The following is a 19,357-nucleotide window of genomic DNA, read 5'->3' as shown; positions in this document are numbered from 1 at the left end:
ACTCTCACTTGACCCGCTGAGTGCAAACAGGGAGTGTTTGTAGATGAGGATGGAAGAATTTTGGAGAGGAGCGAGGCTGCATCCTGCACCTGTGCCTCTGAAGGGAGTCGGGGGTAGCTGGGGAAGTGGCATGTCCCCTTGTGCCTCCATGTCCCAGCCTGGTGGGTGCCCCCTCTAACCCTGCTGTGCCTCTCTCCTTGCACAGAAAACTCGGTGGCGGCCAAATCGGGGGGCTGCTTCCCCGGCTCGGCCACGGTGCACCTGGAGCAAGGCGGCACCAAGCTGGTGAAGGACCTGAGCCCCGGGGACCGGGTGCTGGTGGCCGACGCAGAGGGCCGACTGCTCTACAGCGACTTCCTCGCTTTCCTCGACCGGGAGGATGGCTCCCACAAGCTCTTCTATGTCATCGAGACACGGCAGCCCCGAGCCCGGCTGCTGCTGACGGCTGCCCACCTCCTCTTCGTGGCCCCACAACACAACCAGTCGCAGGCAGGGACCCCCAGCAGCCGGGCGCTCTTCGCCAGCCGCGTACGGCCGGGCCAGCGGGTCTACGTGTTGGGCGAGGGCGGGCAGCAGCTCCTGCCAGCAGCCGTGCACAGCGTCTCACTGCGGGAGGAGGCTTCAGGGGCGTACGCCCCGCTCACCGCCCAGGGCACCATCCTCATCAACCGGGTGCTGGCCTCTTGCTACGCCGTCATCGAGGAGCACAGCTGGGCGCACTGGGCGTTCGCTCCCTTCCGCCTGCTCCAGGGGATGCTGGCCACCCTCTGCCCCTCTGGCGGGGGGGCCCCCATGGCTGCCCCCACCACCCCTGGCATCCACTGGTACTCTCGCCTCCTCTACCGCATCGGCAGCTGGGTGCTGGATAGTGACTCTCTGCACCCACTGGGCATGGTGGTGCCGTCCAGCTGAGAGCATCCCGCGCCACCCCGGTCCCCTGCCAGCCTCCAAGGGAGAGACAGAGACACAGAGAGAGAGAGAGAGGAGAGAGAGAGAGAGAGAGAGGAGAAAAAAAGGAAAAAAAAAAAAGAAAAAAAACTAAAAGAAAAAAAAAGGAAAAAAAATACATATTTTTAAAAGAGAGCACGGATTAAGACTTAAAAATAATAATAATAAAATAATAATAATTAAGTAGGACAGTCCAAAGTAGACTTTAAGGGAAACAAAGACCCCGGGAAGTTCTGTTCTGTTTAGTTTATAAATATATATATATTTTTATTTGTTCTTTTGTTTTGTTTTGTTTGTTGGTTTTTTTTTCCTCCTCTCCTGGATATTTATTTCTTTGGTATTTTGAATAGATGTTTTAAATGATATGAACCGGACCTTCAAGAGCCTTAAATAGTTTCTTTGATAATTTATTATCATGTGAACTGTACTCACAGGGGAAAAAAATTATTTCGTGAGGCCAAGCAAAACTGCGCAGAGTCTATTTTTCTACATGTCATGAGTGTCCTGACTTTCAGACAGCAAAATTCTGTACTTTCCCATCTCTCCATTACATTGCTCCTTCATTTCCGCAAGTCTAAAACCTAAGCAAACAAACAAACACACACAAAAAAGACAAACTTCATGGGGGTCCGTAAATTATATTTTTATACACAGAATTGTAAATTAGATTTTTTTGAGAGATCAATACTTAACTGATTCACATTTCGTTTTTTGAAATAGTGTAAAATATGAGAATATATTATTTTAATTTAAATAGTTTCAAATGTAACGTCATTTCCTGTATTGTTTTCCATGTTTGCTTTGTAAAAACACCATTTGGCCACGTTCATGGAAGTCAAGACTGTTACACAAACTTTATTTGCAAAAACCATAAGAAACTTTGTTATTTTTAACTTCAAAAAAAAGTTTATTAGAAAATAATATTTTTTAAAAAGCGCACATGGCGGCAATTCTGTGATGATGGAGACAGTAGTTTGTACAGAGGGGAGAAAAGGATGTTTTGCATTAATAAATTGAGAAATAACTGCTGTAAATTTACTAAAATGTATTTTTGAATATTTTGTAATAGTTTTAATAGTTTTATAGAAATAAAATGTGCCATGCACAGTCTGGTTAGTATATAATAACTAAGAGTTCCTGGTGCATCCCATTTTTTTTTTCCTTTTTGCTTATTGGTTTAGGAAACATGATGCCTAAAGGAGTGCCCGTTATTTTATTTAGATGTGTTGCTTATGACTTTTAATTTTGGTACGTTAATTAAGGAAACAAATCCATCACATCCGCGCTTAACCTGGAATCTCTTGTACTAACAGTAGAACCTCACTTATTTGCACGAGCGACCGGGATACGTGGTTTCCCTTCACCGGAGCCCTGGCTCCCCGTCCATGCTCAGGCAATGCTCCCCTCTTCCAGTTCCAGCCCTGGTTCCGTGTCCACCTCCTGGTCTGGTCTGGAGACCACACAGAGCTCTCAAAATTGATTTCTAAGGACATTAAATCAAGTTTGGCCTTTGAAGCACATTGATCTGAAGGCAGGCGGCTGCCTTCACCTTGCGGTGGCACCAGGGTCTTAATCAGCTTTGGTTTGAGTGCCTGGAAGATGGAAATCTGGGGGAAGGACACTGCTTTGGTGAATTACCAGGGATTCATGCGGCTGATGCTGGAAGAAGGAGATGGCCACCAGATTTCACTGGTCACCTTGCCTGAGTAACTTGGTGGCTTGGGGTCACCAAGAAAAGAACAAAACACTCTTGGCAAAACAAAAAAATAAAAGGGGGGTAAAAATTTGTTCATTTATTCTGAGAGATGTTCCTTAGTTGTAACGCATCAGAGTCCATCCTGAGCCATCGATGAGTGAACATATTGGAGATGTGTTTTAGGAGCCGAGTGGTGGGGCCAGTGCTGCATCCCCTGCCTGGTCCCAGCCCAAGCCCCGCTGAGAGGCTCGTCCTCAACAGGTGCTGATGAGTGAGGTTCTGCTGCGCCATGTGCTCCTCCCCGGAGGGTTTCCAGGATCCCTTTAAAAATTTTGCAAAACATTATGTGTGCGTGTGTGTGCGCGTCTGCGACAGGACCGTGCCGGAAGGGAGCTTTCCTTGAATGTCTTCTCACCTTTTCTTCGGTTTCCATTACTCGCCAGTCAAGGACGTTCATCCATCAGGCAGCCTTTTGCTCCAGAGATGCAGCCACGTCCTCCACTGCTGGGATGGACGGTAGCTTCAGGTGGCCTCCAGGGACGTCCCTGCTTGGGGCCACCTCCAGAGAGCACAGACCATGCTCTTCCACACTGAAAGCCTGGGAGCTTCCGGAGCGGTGCTGGGAGCTGGTGGCCAAGCTCTGGGCACGATCACTCCCATGTCATGCCCTAACAGATGGATGTGGTCTCTCCTTCCCGGCAGCTTCTAGTCCAGGGCCACTTCCACTCTCTGAAGCTTGGACATGGCTGGTGTGGTGAGACTTCAGTGCGACCGCCGCCGGCATGCTGCAGTGCCTGTGTGGACTGCCGGGATAGGAACCAAGCCACCCTAATGCCCACGCAATGCTGGGCATCGTGGGGGACTGTGGAATGCCCCGGTGGGGGCCGGGGACCTGCTGCCCACCCTGGCTCAGACTCTGCCGCCTCTGTGTCTTTGGGGTCTGCTGGTGCATCAGGGGCTGCAAATGCAGCTGGTTTGGGGCATGTAAAAATGTGATCGTGGAACAAATGAGTCTGTGCTGTAAGAGTCTGGCCTTTGCACAGCGGTGTCGGGGCATCTGAGCTCTCTTACCCCAATCTCTGAACAGTGGCTGGCATTTTGTAAAGTCTTTATGCTCAAAAAATGACCCTGTTAGAGCCTACCTTCTCCAGAGGTCAGATGGTGGAGGTGTTCAGGGATGTCAGTGATCAAACTTAAAGCCATTGGCTTGGGGGCTTCAGTCTGAATTGTAACTGCGATGAAAAAGACCCGCTAGACCAGAGCCCACGCTTGTGTCAGGGGAGGGCACATGCCCTGTGGGGACCATTTCAGACACTGCTGCGTTTAAACTTCACCGAAAGGCTGAGATGAGCTCAGAGCTTTGTGGTGTGAGAGAAGCTAAGATGCTGTCTTATACTAGGATCAACCTGTTTCACCAAGCAAAGAAATGCTGTGCCGTGTTCTCCATCGCACATATTTTGAGTGACTATATGCCTCCCCCTTACCGTATATTTATTACATCTCTTCCTTCGGCGCCTCACTTCCAGATCACCCCTCCGTGGTATGCATTAGAAGTGCTTAATTAGATGGACCGATCCAACCTATAGCGACAGCTCTCGTATGAAGGATGTACTGTCATAACATTGTGCAAAATGTCTAGGAGATGTCACTGTCCATTTTCAGGGTCCAAGTATGGCAATAGTTTGTATAAAATGTACACATAGTGGTGGCTACAGAATAGCTTATGACTAAATACATATCTATTACTGTTAAAATAATGTATAAGAATGTACTTGAAGTTATTATCCTTGTGCTCTGTTGTCTGAATAATTAAAGAAATTACAGAGACTTGCTGAAATGTCTGTTATATGATGGCATTCGTATCACACACTCCCAGCTCTGCATTTTTTTCCCCTGGTGACATTGAAACGGGGTGTGGGTAGCCCAGCGCTTGGTCCTGTGGGATTTGGCAAGGGACCCTTCAAACATGGCAGGAACTGTGCCCGTGCCACTTCATGTGATGGTGGCAACCTCCCTCTTCTCCCACCTAAAGCCACGTAGACAGTCTATCATTTACCTGCGAAATACCACAGGGCTCTGCAAAGCCAACTCATTTGGCAGGGTTTTGTGGGGAGACAGAGATACCCTGAAGGTCAGCCCATCAGCAGCTGCCTGTCCTCCCCACCCCGCCGTGTGAGCCAACATGACAAGTGACTCTAATGAGACTGGGGCCAGTTCATGTTTACCTGACTGGTCTTTCGACCAGTGCCACAGTGCTCAGACAACAGGTAAACCAATCGAAGGGAAGTAAAAGATGATCACATCCACCGTGCAATTAAAATCCAAGCCAAGCGCTGGAGTAAACCAGGTCTTTCACAGCCAGATAGCCGTGCCACAGCCAGCAGCAATTTGTGCCCTCACATATGAAAGTTTACTTAGCTATATCTTTAGAGAGAGAGATATGCACATATATATATGTATACATGTATAATATTATCCCTATATTAAGAGCCCAGCATTTCCAACTGGGCTATAAATATGTTTACATTGGTCCTCCTGAGCATTTCACATGACCCCAAGGTTGAGCAGGCAATGTAAATCGGCCCAGTTGGGTGATAATCGGGCAGCAGTTTTGCAGCTCCAGTACGACATCTATTTCAATTACAGGGGGAAGGAAATCAGAAAGAACATTTTATTTTACTCATTACTGCAAGCCATAAGGGACCACTGGATTTCCTAAGCTTTTGAAATTCTCTCTTCAGCAGTTTCTGCCTAAAAACTAGTGCAAACTTGACTGAAAAAAAAGGTCAATTTTCCATGTACAGAACGTGTCAGAGCTTTCGATGGAGCAATGTTACTGCCATCCTTGGCCTACACAGGCTGAAAGGGGAAAAAATCATCTTTAATAAGTGCATCTTTACAAACAATGGGATTTTCTCAGATTCTGATGGGAGCAGGATGAGACCCGTAGGCACTGTTTGCGCCAAGATTGCTAAATACATTTTTTAATACTTTGCATTTGGGGTGTTTAGGCTTACATATTTAAAAAATGTTGGTTTTCAAGACTGAAAAGAAGTGAGAAAATCCAGGAAATATGAGTTTAATAATCCTGTCCTGGTCGCAGTGAAATGAAGAGTAGCAACCAGAGCTGATCCGAGAGCACAGGGTGTTGTGCTGTTACTTTAAATCCTGGTGCAGAACCCTATATAACTTCTTTTCCTCCCATTTTTAAGCAAGAGCAAGCCAGCTCTTTGGACAAATATTGCTGCAAATCAGGAGTGAAACCACGAGGTCAGGAAATGTGTTTGGGGTAAAAATATTTGTTCTGATGTCCTGTGACCTAAATGTGAAATAAATATTAGATCTGCTCAGTTTGGTGTAAACAAATGTCCATTCGTATTACTGAGGAGGAGAGGTGACAAGGGATGCTCTGTGTGGCGTGACCGCAAAGGGTCCCTTGGCCACCAAACACGCATCTGGCTGCTGCCCAAGGGCAGGAGGGCTTGGACTGGGCAGGGGAGCAGGGATGCTGTGGGAGCACCGTGTGCTTTGTGCAGCTCTGCCCAGCTTGCTCGGCTCCAGGGACAGCACGGGGACCCCTTCATCACCCCATCGCTGCAGCAATGCTTGTCTGGGCCAGCTCTCTGGGACATCACGATGTCTCCCTTGGAAAGGGGATATGCTCACAGGAAAATATACTTGGGAATGCTGTATCATTCCAAACCTTGAACCTTTTGATGGCATTCGCTGCAAGGGAATGGATGATAAATCTGTAAGCAATTACAGCAACATCCTTTTGGTATCATCACACACAAGCACTATGTCACAGACCTGTCATAGGGTTTTGCTGGTTTACAAGCAGGGTACAGCTCAGGCTTTGCTTGGCTTGGAGCACTAGAGTATTTTATGAGCTTTTTTTTGAACATTTTAGGCTGGAAGGGGGCTCTGGTGGTCCTGGGTCCAACCCTGGCCCATATGGGGCCAGCTGAGAGCAGGCTGCTGGAGGCCATCTTCTGTCAGGTCCCACGTGTCACCAAGGATGGAGAGCCAGCATCCCTCTGGGTAACTGACATCATTATATAAGCTAACACTTTGCCTGAATACTGCAGTATAGCGTTCCATCTGCCAAGAGTCTTCCTTTATACACACTTTGTATTTCTTCTGGGGGAAAAGAGACCTAAGAGTTAAAACAAGATTAGGTTTAAGAAATCCCAGGTTCAAAATCTGGGATGTTCTTAGTTTTGCTGAGCTCTGCTCCTGCTCCTGCAGCCCACACCGAGCAGATATAGATGAAACATTACTCGCCAGCCAGCCTCTTCTCCGTAAGTCAGTCCCGTCCTGTTTGCTACAGCAGTAAGCACTGTTTTTAATTATTAGACTGTGATCGATGCAAATAAGTATTAGTCTCAGGATTGCTCATGAACAATTCTCTTGGAATAGTCACCAGTTTGGTGTAAGCTTTGTTGACTTTGCCAAACGATGCCCTTTCTGCTCTGCAAAGGTTTTCTAGAAACAGGAGCGTAATAAAACGTGCAGTATCAAACAAGTCTGTTCTGGCACAGTCTTTGTATGAATAACCATTCTGTGCTAACACTGGTGGAAGCTACGGGGTTCACAGGCATCAGAAAGTCCAACTGCCATTCAAATATTCGCAAATAATGAATCATGTGATCCCACAAATAACAACAAACCAACTTGGTTGCTTTCATTGAGGAAAATGATTATGAATCACTGTGTACTGTGGGCTCAATCCAACAACCACCAGCGTCAAAAGGAGTCTTTCCACAACTTCAAACAGGCAGGCAGTTGAGCTGTGTTTGCTCAGCTTTACTCGGTGTGTCCCTTGCTTTCATATTGCATGATTCAATAATAGAATTTATCAGGCAAGCAGGAATTTCTTAGAACAGCCAAGAGTGGGCAAATGTCATCTCCTGACTGCATATGTGCAGCTCCCACTGATGTCAGTAGGGTTATGTATGGGCAAAATGAGGTCAGGCTGTGTTGTCCTACTTTATGTGCCCTGTGGTATTACACTCAATTAAGTTTTGTCTCCCAGGACGCAGCCTCCCTCCCACTTAAGTCACCAGGAACTTTGTCACTACACAACAGTGCAGGAGAAGGCGTGAAATACTAGTCTTTGATCTAGAGTGCAGTAAGGCTTAACTCATGTATTTAGGAGCATGCAGCTGCACTTTGAAAAGGGGAAAAACTAGTAGAAAAAAAATTCCATTAAATCCCAAGGTGGGGCATCTTCAGGAGAAGGTAAGAGCTTTGCAAGCTCCCGCACAGCCTTGCAGAGCATGGTGGCCTCAGCAAGACCTTCTTCCCAAGGCAGCAGGGCATCTTCCTTGCCCCTCTGCCAACAGCGTCCCACAGTCCCTCGCAGAAAGATCCTGAATATCACGGGCAACACTTTTTAGGCAGTGCAGGAGAATCAGCCACATCTTCTGTGTGGGTGACCACATGCTAGACTGCTTTGAAAATATTAACCACTGGTTATGAAGAGAAACTATAAATAGCTGTAGGAATGCCAGCTGAAGGAGAAAGCAGTCAAAAAAACTCCCTCATTACAGACAAACAAGTTGCCAGAACCATGCTGTGCTTTGGGCGAACCGGGTTTGGTCCTTGCTCTTTGATGGGGTTTCTTCTGATTTGGAGCAAGTAGCTTGTTGTCTCTCTGCCTTCATCAGAGATGTGCAGAAAAACACCTCTGAGGATAATTTTCCGTGGTCTATGTGGTCTCCATGATGAGAAGCACAGTGATTCAGATAACATCGACTGCCTGTGTGTCACTGAGGGATCTCCTCTGTGTGTATGTGGTGAAACCCAAGGACGAACCAGAACCTTTACATGGCAGCCTATTTGAAAGCCCTCTTATTTATATATTGGTTAACAAATTGCATTTAATTTTTAAATCTCTCACAACTGCCATTATTAAGTATTTTTATACATAAAATAAGCATGTTTCTTATGGGATTTTTCAGTCCTTTCTAAAAACCTTTGGAAAAGAGGACCGCTGGCTTTTTACACGATATTAAAATTTGCAGTGCACGCGTAAGTCACAAGAAGGACCCACGAGGCAGTAGTGTCCATGTGTCCCAGTGCTATCAGTGCGGCCCAGTGGGCCGTTTGGTTCCCCCTGAAGTAGGTACCCACTGGCTGGCTGAAGGGTCTGGGTGGCCAAGATGTCCAAGGGCTAATGAGGGAGCTGAGACACCAAGAGCTCACACAGACACCTGCAATTATGTGTCTGAATGCAGGTGTCCTAACGTAGAGCTGAATCCTGACCAAAATGTCACTTCAGCCCTCTGTTTTTTGCAGAGGCTCCCAATGAGGTGCTAGGTTACATTTGGGGCGTTCTTGATTCATCCAGTGGTCCTGGTATAGGGTACTTATAGACTTTCCATAACTCTGCTGTGTCAAAGCCCTGGACATTGACATATTTGCTCCCCCTCTGTGTCCACACCGGAGTAAGCCCAGTGTAGTCCAAAGCTAGAGATTCCTCTGGGGCTGGTCCTCCACTGTGGGAACAGCTCAGGACTTCAGAGCGGCCACAAACCTCATCACCTCTCTTTCCAAGAGTGAGGCACACTTGTTCAGCCTTGCCTGCGTTGGTATAAACACCATGCACGTACAGTGTAGTTAATTAAAACTATTCCCACTCGATTTTCCCCTAGGGGAAGGAAAGGAGAAGAGATAGATGCTCATGGGAGAAGTGCTCGTCACATTGCTTAATGTGATCTGGAGGGGGACACGCAGTGCTGTGGGGATAAAAAGCTGTGGAGGGCTGAGGGAACAATACGGGACGAATGGCGATCTGTCCCTGGAAAGAAATTTCCCTTGATCTGTGCACGGTTGAAGGAAGGAAGTGCTGTGCTCCTAGGAGAAAAAACAAGAAACAAGAGAATGAAACACCATCCACTCTCCAAGGCAAGGAGGCATGGATAGAGGCTCGCCCTGACACTCACCCCATGCTGACTTCTTGCTTGGGACCTTTTGGGATCTTGGGAACCTCCTGTGTTCCAAAGCCCAGTTTTTGGGCAGCAGTTCTGGGAGAAGTCACAGGCGGCTGGGTGTGGGCATGACACAGCTGGGTCTGCTCGCGGAAGCTCTGTCTCGGTGACTCAGCCCTGACGCCAGGAGCCGTCCTGGGCATCAGGCACAGGAGAAGAACAGCCTACAGCTCTCCTGTGTCCTGCTCCCAAGTTACTCATGGAGACACCAGGGAGTCGCTTGGGCTTTTATTTTGTGGTGTGTGGATGCAAAAGAGCTCGTTTATGGAAAGTGAGTGCCCTGGTCTCTGCAACTGACGCTGTGACTTGCAGGGCTGTTTTCCATCTCTGGGAGAGGCTTGGTTCCCAAGCACAAGGGCAGGTGTCCTCTGCACCAAGCAGAGGACATGGGACAAGCCTTTCTGAAGCATCTTCATTTCAAATTGGCTCTAGTGTCTTGCTTTTGTCTGTGCTGATTAGCTTGGCACTGAGCTGGTGGTGCCATGGTGGGAGGGATGCAACTGGTACCCACCGATGCATGAGGTTATGCCACCTCATTGGGTCCCCTGGTGCCTTCCAGCCAGTGTTGGATAATATTGAGTGCAGAAGAAAAAGTGAAGCTTGGTTGGATCTTGCCAATGGGCCCTGCAGATGCTGCAGTGGTTTGCAGCAAAAGCTGAAGTATGCACAGCCAGAAGGACCTAAGCACCATCAAGGGATTTCTACCTCCCTGGATAAAGATCCTGGAGGTGCAAGGGGGTTTTGCTTTTCCTAAAACAGGAATAAACCAACTGCACTTAGCAATGGGCAGGATGCTGGCGCTTAGCAGGGCAAGGGGGTTGTTTCCACACAGCCCCTGCCCCATCAGGGACTGAGTAGGCAGGCTGCTGGGCAGCAGCAATGCCATTTCAGAGGGAGCTGTGGCATGGGTTCCTCACCTGGGGCTCAGCTGCTTGTGACCCCACAACAGAAGGAGCCAGCAGGGTAAAGCCCAAGTGAGTCCAGATGTCCAAAATGAAAGAAAAGTCAGATTTCATGCTATAAGTTCTGAAGGAGGCAAATTGTCACTTTACAAATGTAAAAGAAGTCAAGTTTGGGCTCCCCTTGAAGTTGTTTTTTGCAGCAAATGTTTCTCCTGATCCTGAGGTGTTCAGTTTTAGGGCTTTTTTCTCTCATCAAGGAAATGTCTGCACTTTGGTTATCAATCGAAGCTGAGAATGAAACACACCAAAATACTATTTCACCTTTGGGTGTAACAGAATAAGCAGCAAAAATAGAGTATCTCCTTGCAGATTTATACATCAGAGATGTTCTTTCCCTGTTTATAGGGACCCTGACAGGACAGAACTATTTATTGAGAGTTAAATAATGACATCTGTTATCATGAATATCAAATCCAGTGGAAGCTGTTTCATATTAAAAAAGAAACTCGGGGCCAAATTTCCTCTTGATGAATATAGACGCAGCTTTATAAACTTCTTTAAAGTTTTACTCTTTACACCAGAATAAAATTCACCCCAAGGAGTTGAATATAAAGAAGTACTATACACATGTGCAAAACCAGTTTGCTTTTAAAAAATGCCTCACTGAAAAAAAAGCAGAAACAAAACCCCAGACCTTATAGGATTTGTTCCTTTAGGTGGAATCAAAGTGACCTCTAGTGATTCCCTGTTAATCGTGCAGCTTGGCAGCCGCCGGCACAGAGCTGCTCTCTCAACTGGTATAGATGCAATCGATATCTGATTAAAGCTAAATTATAGCAATTAATGACTGTTACGATGACCATTCCTACAATTCAAGTACAAAGTATTTTCCCAAACTCTACCATTTATTTTCATGCCAGTGGCACACTGTTAGAAGAAGAGGATTGTTTTTATTAGCCCATTAAAAAAAATAAGCAACACAATGAATTTATTAGTAACTTATCATCCATGTGTCTTCTGGCACTGCTGACGTGCTGTTCTTTGGGAATAGGCAGGATAGGAAGTGCGCTAGATTTGTGATTTGACTCGTTTGTTCCTACTTTTTGGAACAGTCACAGGCTGATCACAAAATTATTACCAGTTGTGTAGCAGGCGTGGAGTGCCTCTGCGGGGCTAAGCCATACCCATCCCTGGGTTCAACCAGGCTGGACAACAGAAGGGAGGTTTTTACCTCTCTCTGCAAGGTCATCTTTTCCCTTGTAAATGATCAAGTTTAAAAAACCAAAACAGCAAAGAGGGAGGAGGTTACAATTCATCGGCAGCGAGGGAAACTAAAAATATGTATCAGCCAAATTATGTTGGTTTACCATGAAAATCAATAGGGAAGAGGGTTAGGAATGGGATGTACTCTCATTCAGAGGCAATGTAGGAGAAGCTCAGTCAAGAGCGAGACAGTTGCATGCTCTGGCCTAATATTCTCTAGGGGTATTTAAGGTTGAGAAAGGCAGCAAAAATTGTCGATTCCTTTGGCACAGGAGGTAGGGACAGGCACAAAGGAGTTGCTGAGCTCTGCTGAGACTCAGAATGCAGGTATTTTAAAAAAACATTATCTTCCATAGGTTAGATGTGTCAGTCTCTGAACCAGAGCTGGGGGAGAAAACAGAACACTAGTCCTGCCAGGAAAAAAAAAAAAAAAACCACCTAACTGCTTTGGTTTCGTGCATGTTTCAAAGGCATTCATCTCTGACCTCTGGCTCTTTCCTGCCCTGTCTCCATGTTCATTAAAGACCATGGGGTTTGGCACCTACAGGAAGAAGGACAAGAACACTGCTTCCCTCTTGCTCTCTTTCCCTGTTGCCGACTCTCCATGATGGTCATGCCGAGAGCAAACTTCTGTTTGAATCCTTTCCAGGGCTGCTTTAGCATTCCCTGTAATTTTCACGGAGGCTCTGCCGTAGCCACTGTAATGAAACGTGCTCCCTTGTTGTGGTCAGTGCTACTTTCATCACCCACTTGCAATAAAGCTCCTTTTTTTTTTTCCGCCCCCCACCCCCCTGGATTTGTCAGCACCTTCCACTCCCACTAGCAAGTATTATTTAGGACATTCCCAAGAAACGCTTCAGAAGGATTTCTCATGGAAATGAGAAGTTTTGCAGCTGATGTCACTTGATTGGATGGCTCTGTCCACCTCACCAGCCCTGTGAGAGATGCTATGGGACCTTCCTGGCGCTCTGGGGGCTCCATGGTGTAAATCAGGGCCATATTCCTAATAACTGCTGCTCTCCACCCCCAAAATGCCCAGGTTGGACCTGGATGCTGGGCTGTTATTATCAACCTGTGGTTTCACCTGTCGCTGCTCAGAGCCTCCTTCATCCTGGGGCATGAAGCAACTTGAATGAGTAAAATTATGCACATGTTTGTCCAAGGCTTAGAAATTAGCCAAAGAAGATGGATTTGTCATCAAATGATGAACCCAGGTAGCAGAGAGACCAGCCCAGGCTCTCTGCTCTGCCTGGGTAAGCCTTATCCAGAGCCACAGCTGGGGCGACCAAGTAACAGGTCCTACCAACGTTTCTGTATTAACTCATACGTGCTTGACCTGTGTTTGTGTTTAAGGCTTAGAGACTGGAGGAAAATATTTTTATTTGTGGTGAGAAGCAAAGCCAATAAAAACAGGCAGGTAAGAAGCAGCAGGGTGCTCAGCGCAGGATGGTCTGGTGCTAACTCTGAATTATCTTTTAGACCTAGATATCTTAGTTGGTGTTAAACCAAACAAGCATCTTTCTGTATTTTGGTTCATTTCTTTCTCACAGAAACTTGCACATTTTATTAAGATCCTTATAAATTTTGTTTTCATTTTGGATAAAATGATATAATTTTAATGAAAGGCAGCAGCTAGAAAAATGCTTTTTGTCTTGAAAGAGTTGCTTTCTGGTAGAGAACCATTTCCCTATTTCTAAAGGCAGGGCTGTGATAATCTGAAATACTTGCACAGCCTTTGAGTCCCAAACCTGAAAGCTGTAAAAATATGATTTATCTTATACATGCATGCTGTGGGTTTATTTTTCCAGCTAAGGAACGACAATACAGAAGCTGGTTTCACTTTTGTGGTCTAATAGGTCAGTGCAGATTTACCATTTTAAACATGTGCAGCCATAAGTACACAACAAAACAAATTGTTGCTGCTGCTGCGATCCAAACCCCAAATTAAAAACAAATACAAATTAGAAATCCCCTTTAGAAATCTCATCTGTCTAAAGCTGCTGAAATATCATCTTGATGACAGAACTTCTCAGATAACAACAGTGCATAATAGTTGGACTTTTTTAGAGTAGTTTTACTAAACCTCTTTGTTTGTTTTGAATATCCTAATACTTAGGGGCATTTTAAAATTTCTGACTCCGTGAGCCATGTGATTGCATGCGCATTTCAGATTCTGTTGGTTTTTTTCAAGGTAGCTTCCAGCCTTCATTGTTTGCAGCAAAGATGTTAAGAAGGTGAACCTGAAATCTTGAAGACCTGGAGGCAAAGAAAAAGAAAATAAAATAAAACTTGAGATAAAAATGATCTTGTATTTATGTCATGGTAAAGTTTGCACAGTTGAATTTGGCATTAGGAGACAAGTCAAAAGTAGCTCAGTGGAACATTTAAATTCTTTGATGCTGAAAGGTACAGAGAAGTAAAAACCAGCCAGCTGGATGCCAGCCCACCCAGCTCAGCCTGTCTACAAGACAACAGGTCATCCTGGTCCTCCATGGACACTCATTTGAAGTAGGTGAAACATGGTGGTATTGCGTATTTTATAAAAGGTTCACCACTGTCTGAAGGAAGGTTGTCCTAAGGAAAGTAGGTTTGACAGCCTGTTCCTTAGAAAAGGCCTCATCAGGTTTATTGGGAAGGAAAACAATGGTGGAGCGCAGAAGAAGACTCCCCAAACAGCCTGCAAAAATAAGTGGTGCAGACCCCTCACACTATGTGGAGTTTTGTTTTTCCTGCCCCAGCACCCAAGTGGATTTAGAAATGCCAGAGGAGGAAGCGAGTGAGAGGAAGGGCTAACACTGGGGCTGGGGACATCCCCTCTGCTCCCACTTCCCCAGCGCCTCCTGACTTGGAGTTCCAAACGGAGCCAACCTCCCCGACGTCCCTTGTACCAGAGAGGAGCAAGTCATCAAATGAGAACAACACAAGGCTTTCTGGCGCCAGTGGGGTTGCACAAGCGGCCAAGCACATTTTGGGGCCAAAAGCAAAAACCAAGAGTTTGCTAACAAAACCTTGTGTTATCTGAACCGACAACGTCCTGACGCACTGCCCGAATGCATCGTGAAGCCCTTCAGAGGTATTGAAGGTAACAGCTATTCTCCCTGCATCTGCCTGGCCTTTCTCTGTGTTTTAGATGATTTTGTGATACCACTAAAGTGTTGAAAATGCTTTGCTAGTCCTTTTCAGGCACTCTTGCGCAACCAGAGACTGACAGAACTGCAGGCCAATCACACTCCTGCAGACAAGCTGGCAAGCCAACGACCAGCAAAGAAACCAATCTTCTTGAAGATTTACAAGGAAAATTGCCAGAAGTCAGGTTTTGTAGCTCAGCTTTGCATAGGCAAAAGCTAAAGGTCTTTGAAACATCCAGATAAAGATGAAGCTGTGCAAGGATAACTTTGTTCACCCTGGGGGAGTCAAAGATAACTGAGGTGTGACTTAAAAAGTACCTTGCCCTGGTTTGGAGGAGGATGCTGATATTGAACATGGGAGGAACAGAAAAATGGCTCATGGTAACAAGGCTGTATGCAAAATGACTGCATCCACAATGGAAATTAAACTTGTTCTTTTATGCCTTTAAAACAAGAAGCCTTGCTGCTCTCCATCCAAGAGCAGGAGGGAACCAACATGTGAGATGACGTATCCAGGAAAGATGGTGTTAAACACACCCACCAAAATAGCTGTGTTGGCAGGTGACAAGGCAACTGCAAAGGCAGAAACTCTAATTTGTGGTAGGGAGGAGGGGGCCTGAGCAAGCACAGGGCAAATATCTGAACCCCAGCATTGCACAGGAAAACACAACAGGTTTTAGATGAAAGAAGGATCAAAGATAGAGAGCCAAACAGAAAATAGGATATATAGTACCGGATTGATTGGATCGGTTAATGTAGGACAGTTCTTTAATAAAGTCAGCAATTTTATTTTTAGGCAGAACAATTGATCTAAGAAGAATTTGCAGTGATGTTACATTAGCATACGCTGCCTAAGCCCAAGAAGATGGAAACAAGTGTGTGAGCTGAAAGGCTTGGCAACGAGGGGCTGTGAAAGGCTCATTGTGAAAATGGAAGGAAAAGACAAACGGACGTCTTCAAGGACTGATCATTTCACTCATCTAATACCCCTGGCAAAAATTTTGGAGTATGCTGTGGTGGGTGACAAGACGAGAGCGGCCATGGTCAATAAAGGTGACCAAAATGCTGGTCAGGAAGCACGAGATGACCTTGACTAGATAACAGAAATGATGTGAAAATAAATAATAGAAAGTGCTCCTTGTGCAAATAAGAAGTAAAACCAGTTAATTCGTATCAGAAACTGGAGGTAAGAGAGGAGAAATGGGTCCTACAGGCATTAGCCACCTCCATGTAACCATCATGAACGTGGCACACCCATGCAGAAAGTTAGTAGGATGCTAGGAGCTATCAGGAGAGGTATTTCCACCAGAATTAGGGGAAAAGCTTTGGGAAGGAGCACATATGTGTAGGAAGGAAGGGGGTTTGAAGCTGAAGTTTTTGCTTAGGATTAGAGTGAGTCTGGATGATGACAGAGATGTAGGAAGAAACCCAGGGGTTGTGAACTCTGAACGATGAAGGCTCGGAGATGGGTCCTCTGCTGAAATGTTGCCCATCCTTCAAGTACATTAACATATGGTCAGCCATAACAGTTATGGAAAAATAAGCACTCAGCTGTAGAGGAATTACAGAGGAATGAAGGCAGGTTAATTAACATTGATAACATACAGCTGGGGGCTGGCTTCAGGGGCGGTGGGTTGGCTGATGTGGACAATGTGCAGCTGTGGCTGGTTCCTGCTGAGTAGTTAAATAGCTCTAAGGGGGAAGGAAGAGGAGTTCTGGAAGAAGGAGATGGAGGAGAGAGAGTGCCCTGGATGTAGGAGAGACCAGCTGGAAGAGGAGCCCAGTGGAAGAAGAACATGGATGCAGCAGAGGTAAGAAGCAGGGTGGACTGGTCTGAAGAGGATGAAGAAACAGCACAAACAGTAGATGAACTTTTGAAACCTTGTGGGGCTTTGGTGGCTGTGCTGGGGCAAGGTGGGGGAACAACTTACTGAAGTTAACGTGGTATGGGATCGTGAAAGCCTTGTAGCAGCCCACTAGTTTTGATAGTGCTGCAACACTCAGCAATACGTCATGTCTCTCCAGGAACTTCATCAGGTTTCACAGATAGCTCTACAGCTAATTGCACCTTATTTAAAGCAGTGTTTAGTACCGCTATGTCAGAACAGTTTTTTGGGACTGTCACACCTAACCTAGAGGTGTAGGAACAGTGGTTGAGAGATGGATAGATCCATAGGTCACACTGAAGGTATCTGTTTGGATTTAAGCACTAGTAAATTGGGCATGTCAACCCCGGAGGTTAGGTGTTTGGCAGGAAAGAGCTCCAGGCTCAGCTGCAGGGCAGGTGTGCAGAGCCACAGCCCTGGCTGGGCACGTCCAGGTGAGATGCCCTGGAGGGCTCGCTTATGGCTGTTACTATTTTTGGTGGCTGCAATGAAAGGGCTGGTGTGATGTGGGTTAGGAAGTGATGACCTCTCAGCGTGGGCAAAGGCCAACTCTGCTCCTGTTGAGGAGCATCACCCCACCACAAAAGGGTGTACAGTGCAGTGCCCAATGGAGGGCCCGGTTTTGGGCTGTTCCTGCATGGAGAAAGAGAGTGCACTGGTCAGAGCAGAGCCCAGCTTCACTCCAGTGTGATGAAGGGACCTTTGTCTGTCTAAACCTTCAAGTGTAAAACTACCACCCCAGATATCTGCCCCCAGCCCTGAGCAGGTGTCTGAGCTCAGCAGCATCCCTGCCTGCCCCATGTCCTGCCCACGCCACAGCCTGCTGTGGGACCCGCCGAGCCTGGGAATGCTCTGAAGCAGCTGACTGAGAGCTGAGACTGCAAACCCATAATTATTTAAGTTGAATTTGCATGTCATGCTGGCACTTCATTTTCTGTTAGATTTGCTGGGTTAGTGCTTTGCTTGGAGGGCAGGGCACTTCCAGGGCAAGCACAGGCTCTGTGTTGGCTTTTCCCTGGCTCTGCATCCTTCCAAGGACTGATGTGACAGGTCCAGTGATGTTAATGGGCACCCCAGCCCCTGCCTATGAGGAACAGGGATCTTCCATGCTGACCACACAACAGGCGTCCATCCTTGGCAGGGATGCGGGTGGCTGCCCACCGAGGGTGCCCTCTCCAGCCCTGGAGCCCACGCTGCTTACAGCTGCTCTGCTCTCTAACTCTCATTTTTCTCAAAGTGAGTTTCCCTCTGTTCAACAGCCTGCTTTTCTTTCATATATCCACAGTTGTTACTGAATCAAAACCTTCCCTTTTTCAGCTTCACTCCAGGTAAAGAAAATGACAATTAACCTGATTTGGTTGCGAGTTAATTTATTTAATCTCCAGGTGCCCTTAGTCTTGAAATTAATACCCTTAAAACACTGCTAAATAGCATTCAAATTCCTTCCTTTAATTATGTGTATAATGAAGCTCATTTAGAAAGGAGCCAGCAGGATGGAAACCACATTGCAGGCTTTACACCTCTTTCCCCACTACCATCCACATCCCTTTTCCAGGTTAGGCTGACACTCAGGGCTTTGCTGCTCTGCCCTGGATGCAGCAGCTGTGCCAGCAGCCCAGGGATGCTCTGCCACCCTGCCCAGCCTCCCAGCACCGCCTGCTGACGCCAGCCCTAGAAACAGCCTGACACAGCAGCAGGGCTGGGGAATTTTAAGCTTTGCCAAATACCGAGAAGTAGCCTCGACAAACTCTGTTTGTGGTGTGTTATGTTTTCCCTGCCATCCACCAGGAGTAAAGATGTTTCACTGTCAGCAATTGCTTCTCACTGCTCCCACCTCCCCCTGCATCAGCCTTCCCCTATGCTGCACGTCAGCCAGGCTCCCACATCCCTCAAACACTGTAATCTAGCAACAAAATCGAGTTAAACCATTGTTTTCCACCTGATCTCCTCTATAAGTTTGGAGAAAAGGAGGTTCAGGGGAGACCTCATTGCTCTCTGCAGCCTCCTGTCAGGAGGCTGCAGGCGGGTGGGGGTTCACCTCTCCCAAGTAACAAGTGACAGGACAAGAGAAGGAGGCCTCGCGTCCCACCAGGGGAGGTTTAGATTGGATATAAGGAAAAATTTCTTCACCAGAAGGGTTGTCAAACACTGGAACAGGCTGCCCAGGAAAATGGTTCAGCCACCACCCCTGGAGGTATTTAAAAGGTGTGTGAATGCAGCGCTGAGGGATGTGGTTTAGTGGTGGGCTTGGTAGTATGAGGTTAGTGGCTGGACTTGATGATCTTTAAGGTCTTTTGCAACATAAATGAATCCACAATTCTGTGATTTCCTACCTGGAGGAGAGGTGTGAGCTGGACAATGTTTCCACAGAGTCCTCCAGCAAAGTGCTTGCTTCCATCAGCAAGGATGACACTAGAACCTGAGTAATGTTCTCCCCTGAGGCTAAAACCCAGTAAAAGGTCTGAGGATACACAAATCTTGTGGTGGCCTCCTCTGGCCACAGCAATGATGGTGACAGGGAGGGCCAAACACCCGCGGTGGG

The 19,357-nt window shown here is 46.7% G+C and overlaps 1 protein-coding gene across 1 annotated transcript in view; it reads left to right on the top strand.

Annotated features, from left to right (window-relative positions):
* Positions 1 to 19,357, top strand: part of SHH (sonic hedgehog signaling molecule) — a 29,621-nt gene extending 10,264 nt beyond the window's left edge. Inside the window, exon 3 of the mRNA XM_080383700.1 lies at positions 206 to 19,357. Within this exon, the coding sequence (XP_080239826.1) occupies positions 206 to 912 (707 nt within the window). The 3' untranslated portion in view covers positions 913 to 19,357. The remainder of the gene's footprint in view (positions 1 to 205) is intronic.

The sequence above is a fragment of the Falco punctatus genome (genome assembly GCF_963210335.1).
Source record: "Falco punctatus genome assembly, chromosome: 4".
In the NCBI taxonomy this organism is placed as follows: Eukaryota; Metazoa; Chordata; class Aves; order Falconiformes; family Falconidae; genus Falco; species Falco punctatus.
This window is presented reverse-complemented; position numbering and strand designations above follow the sequence as displayed.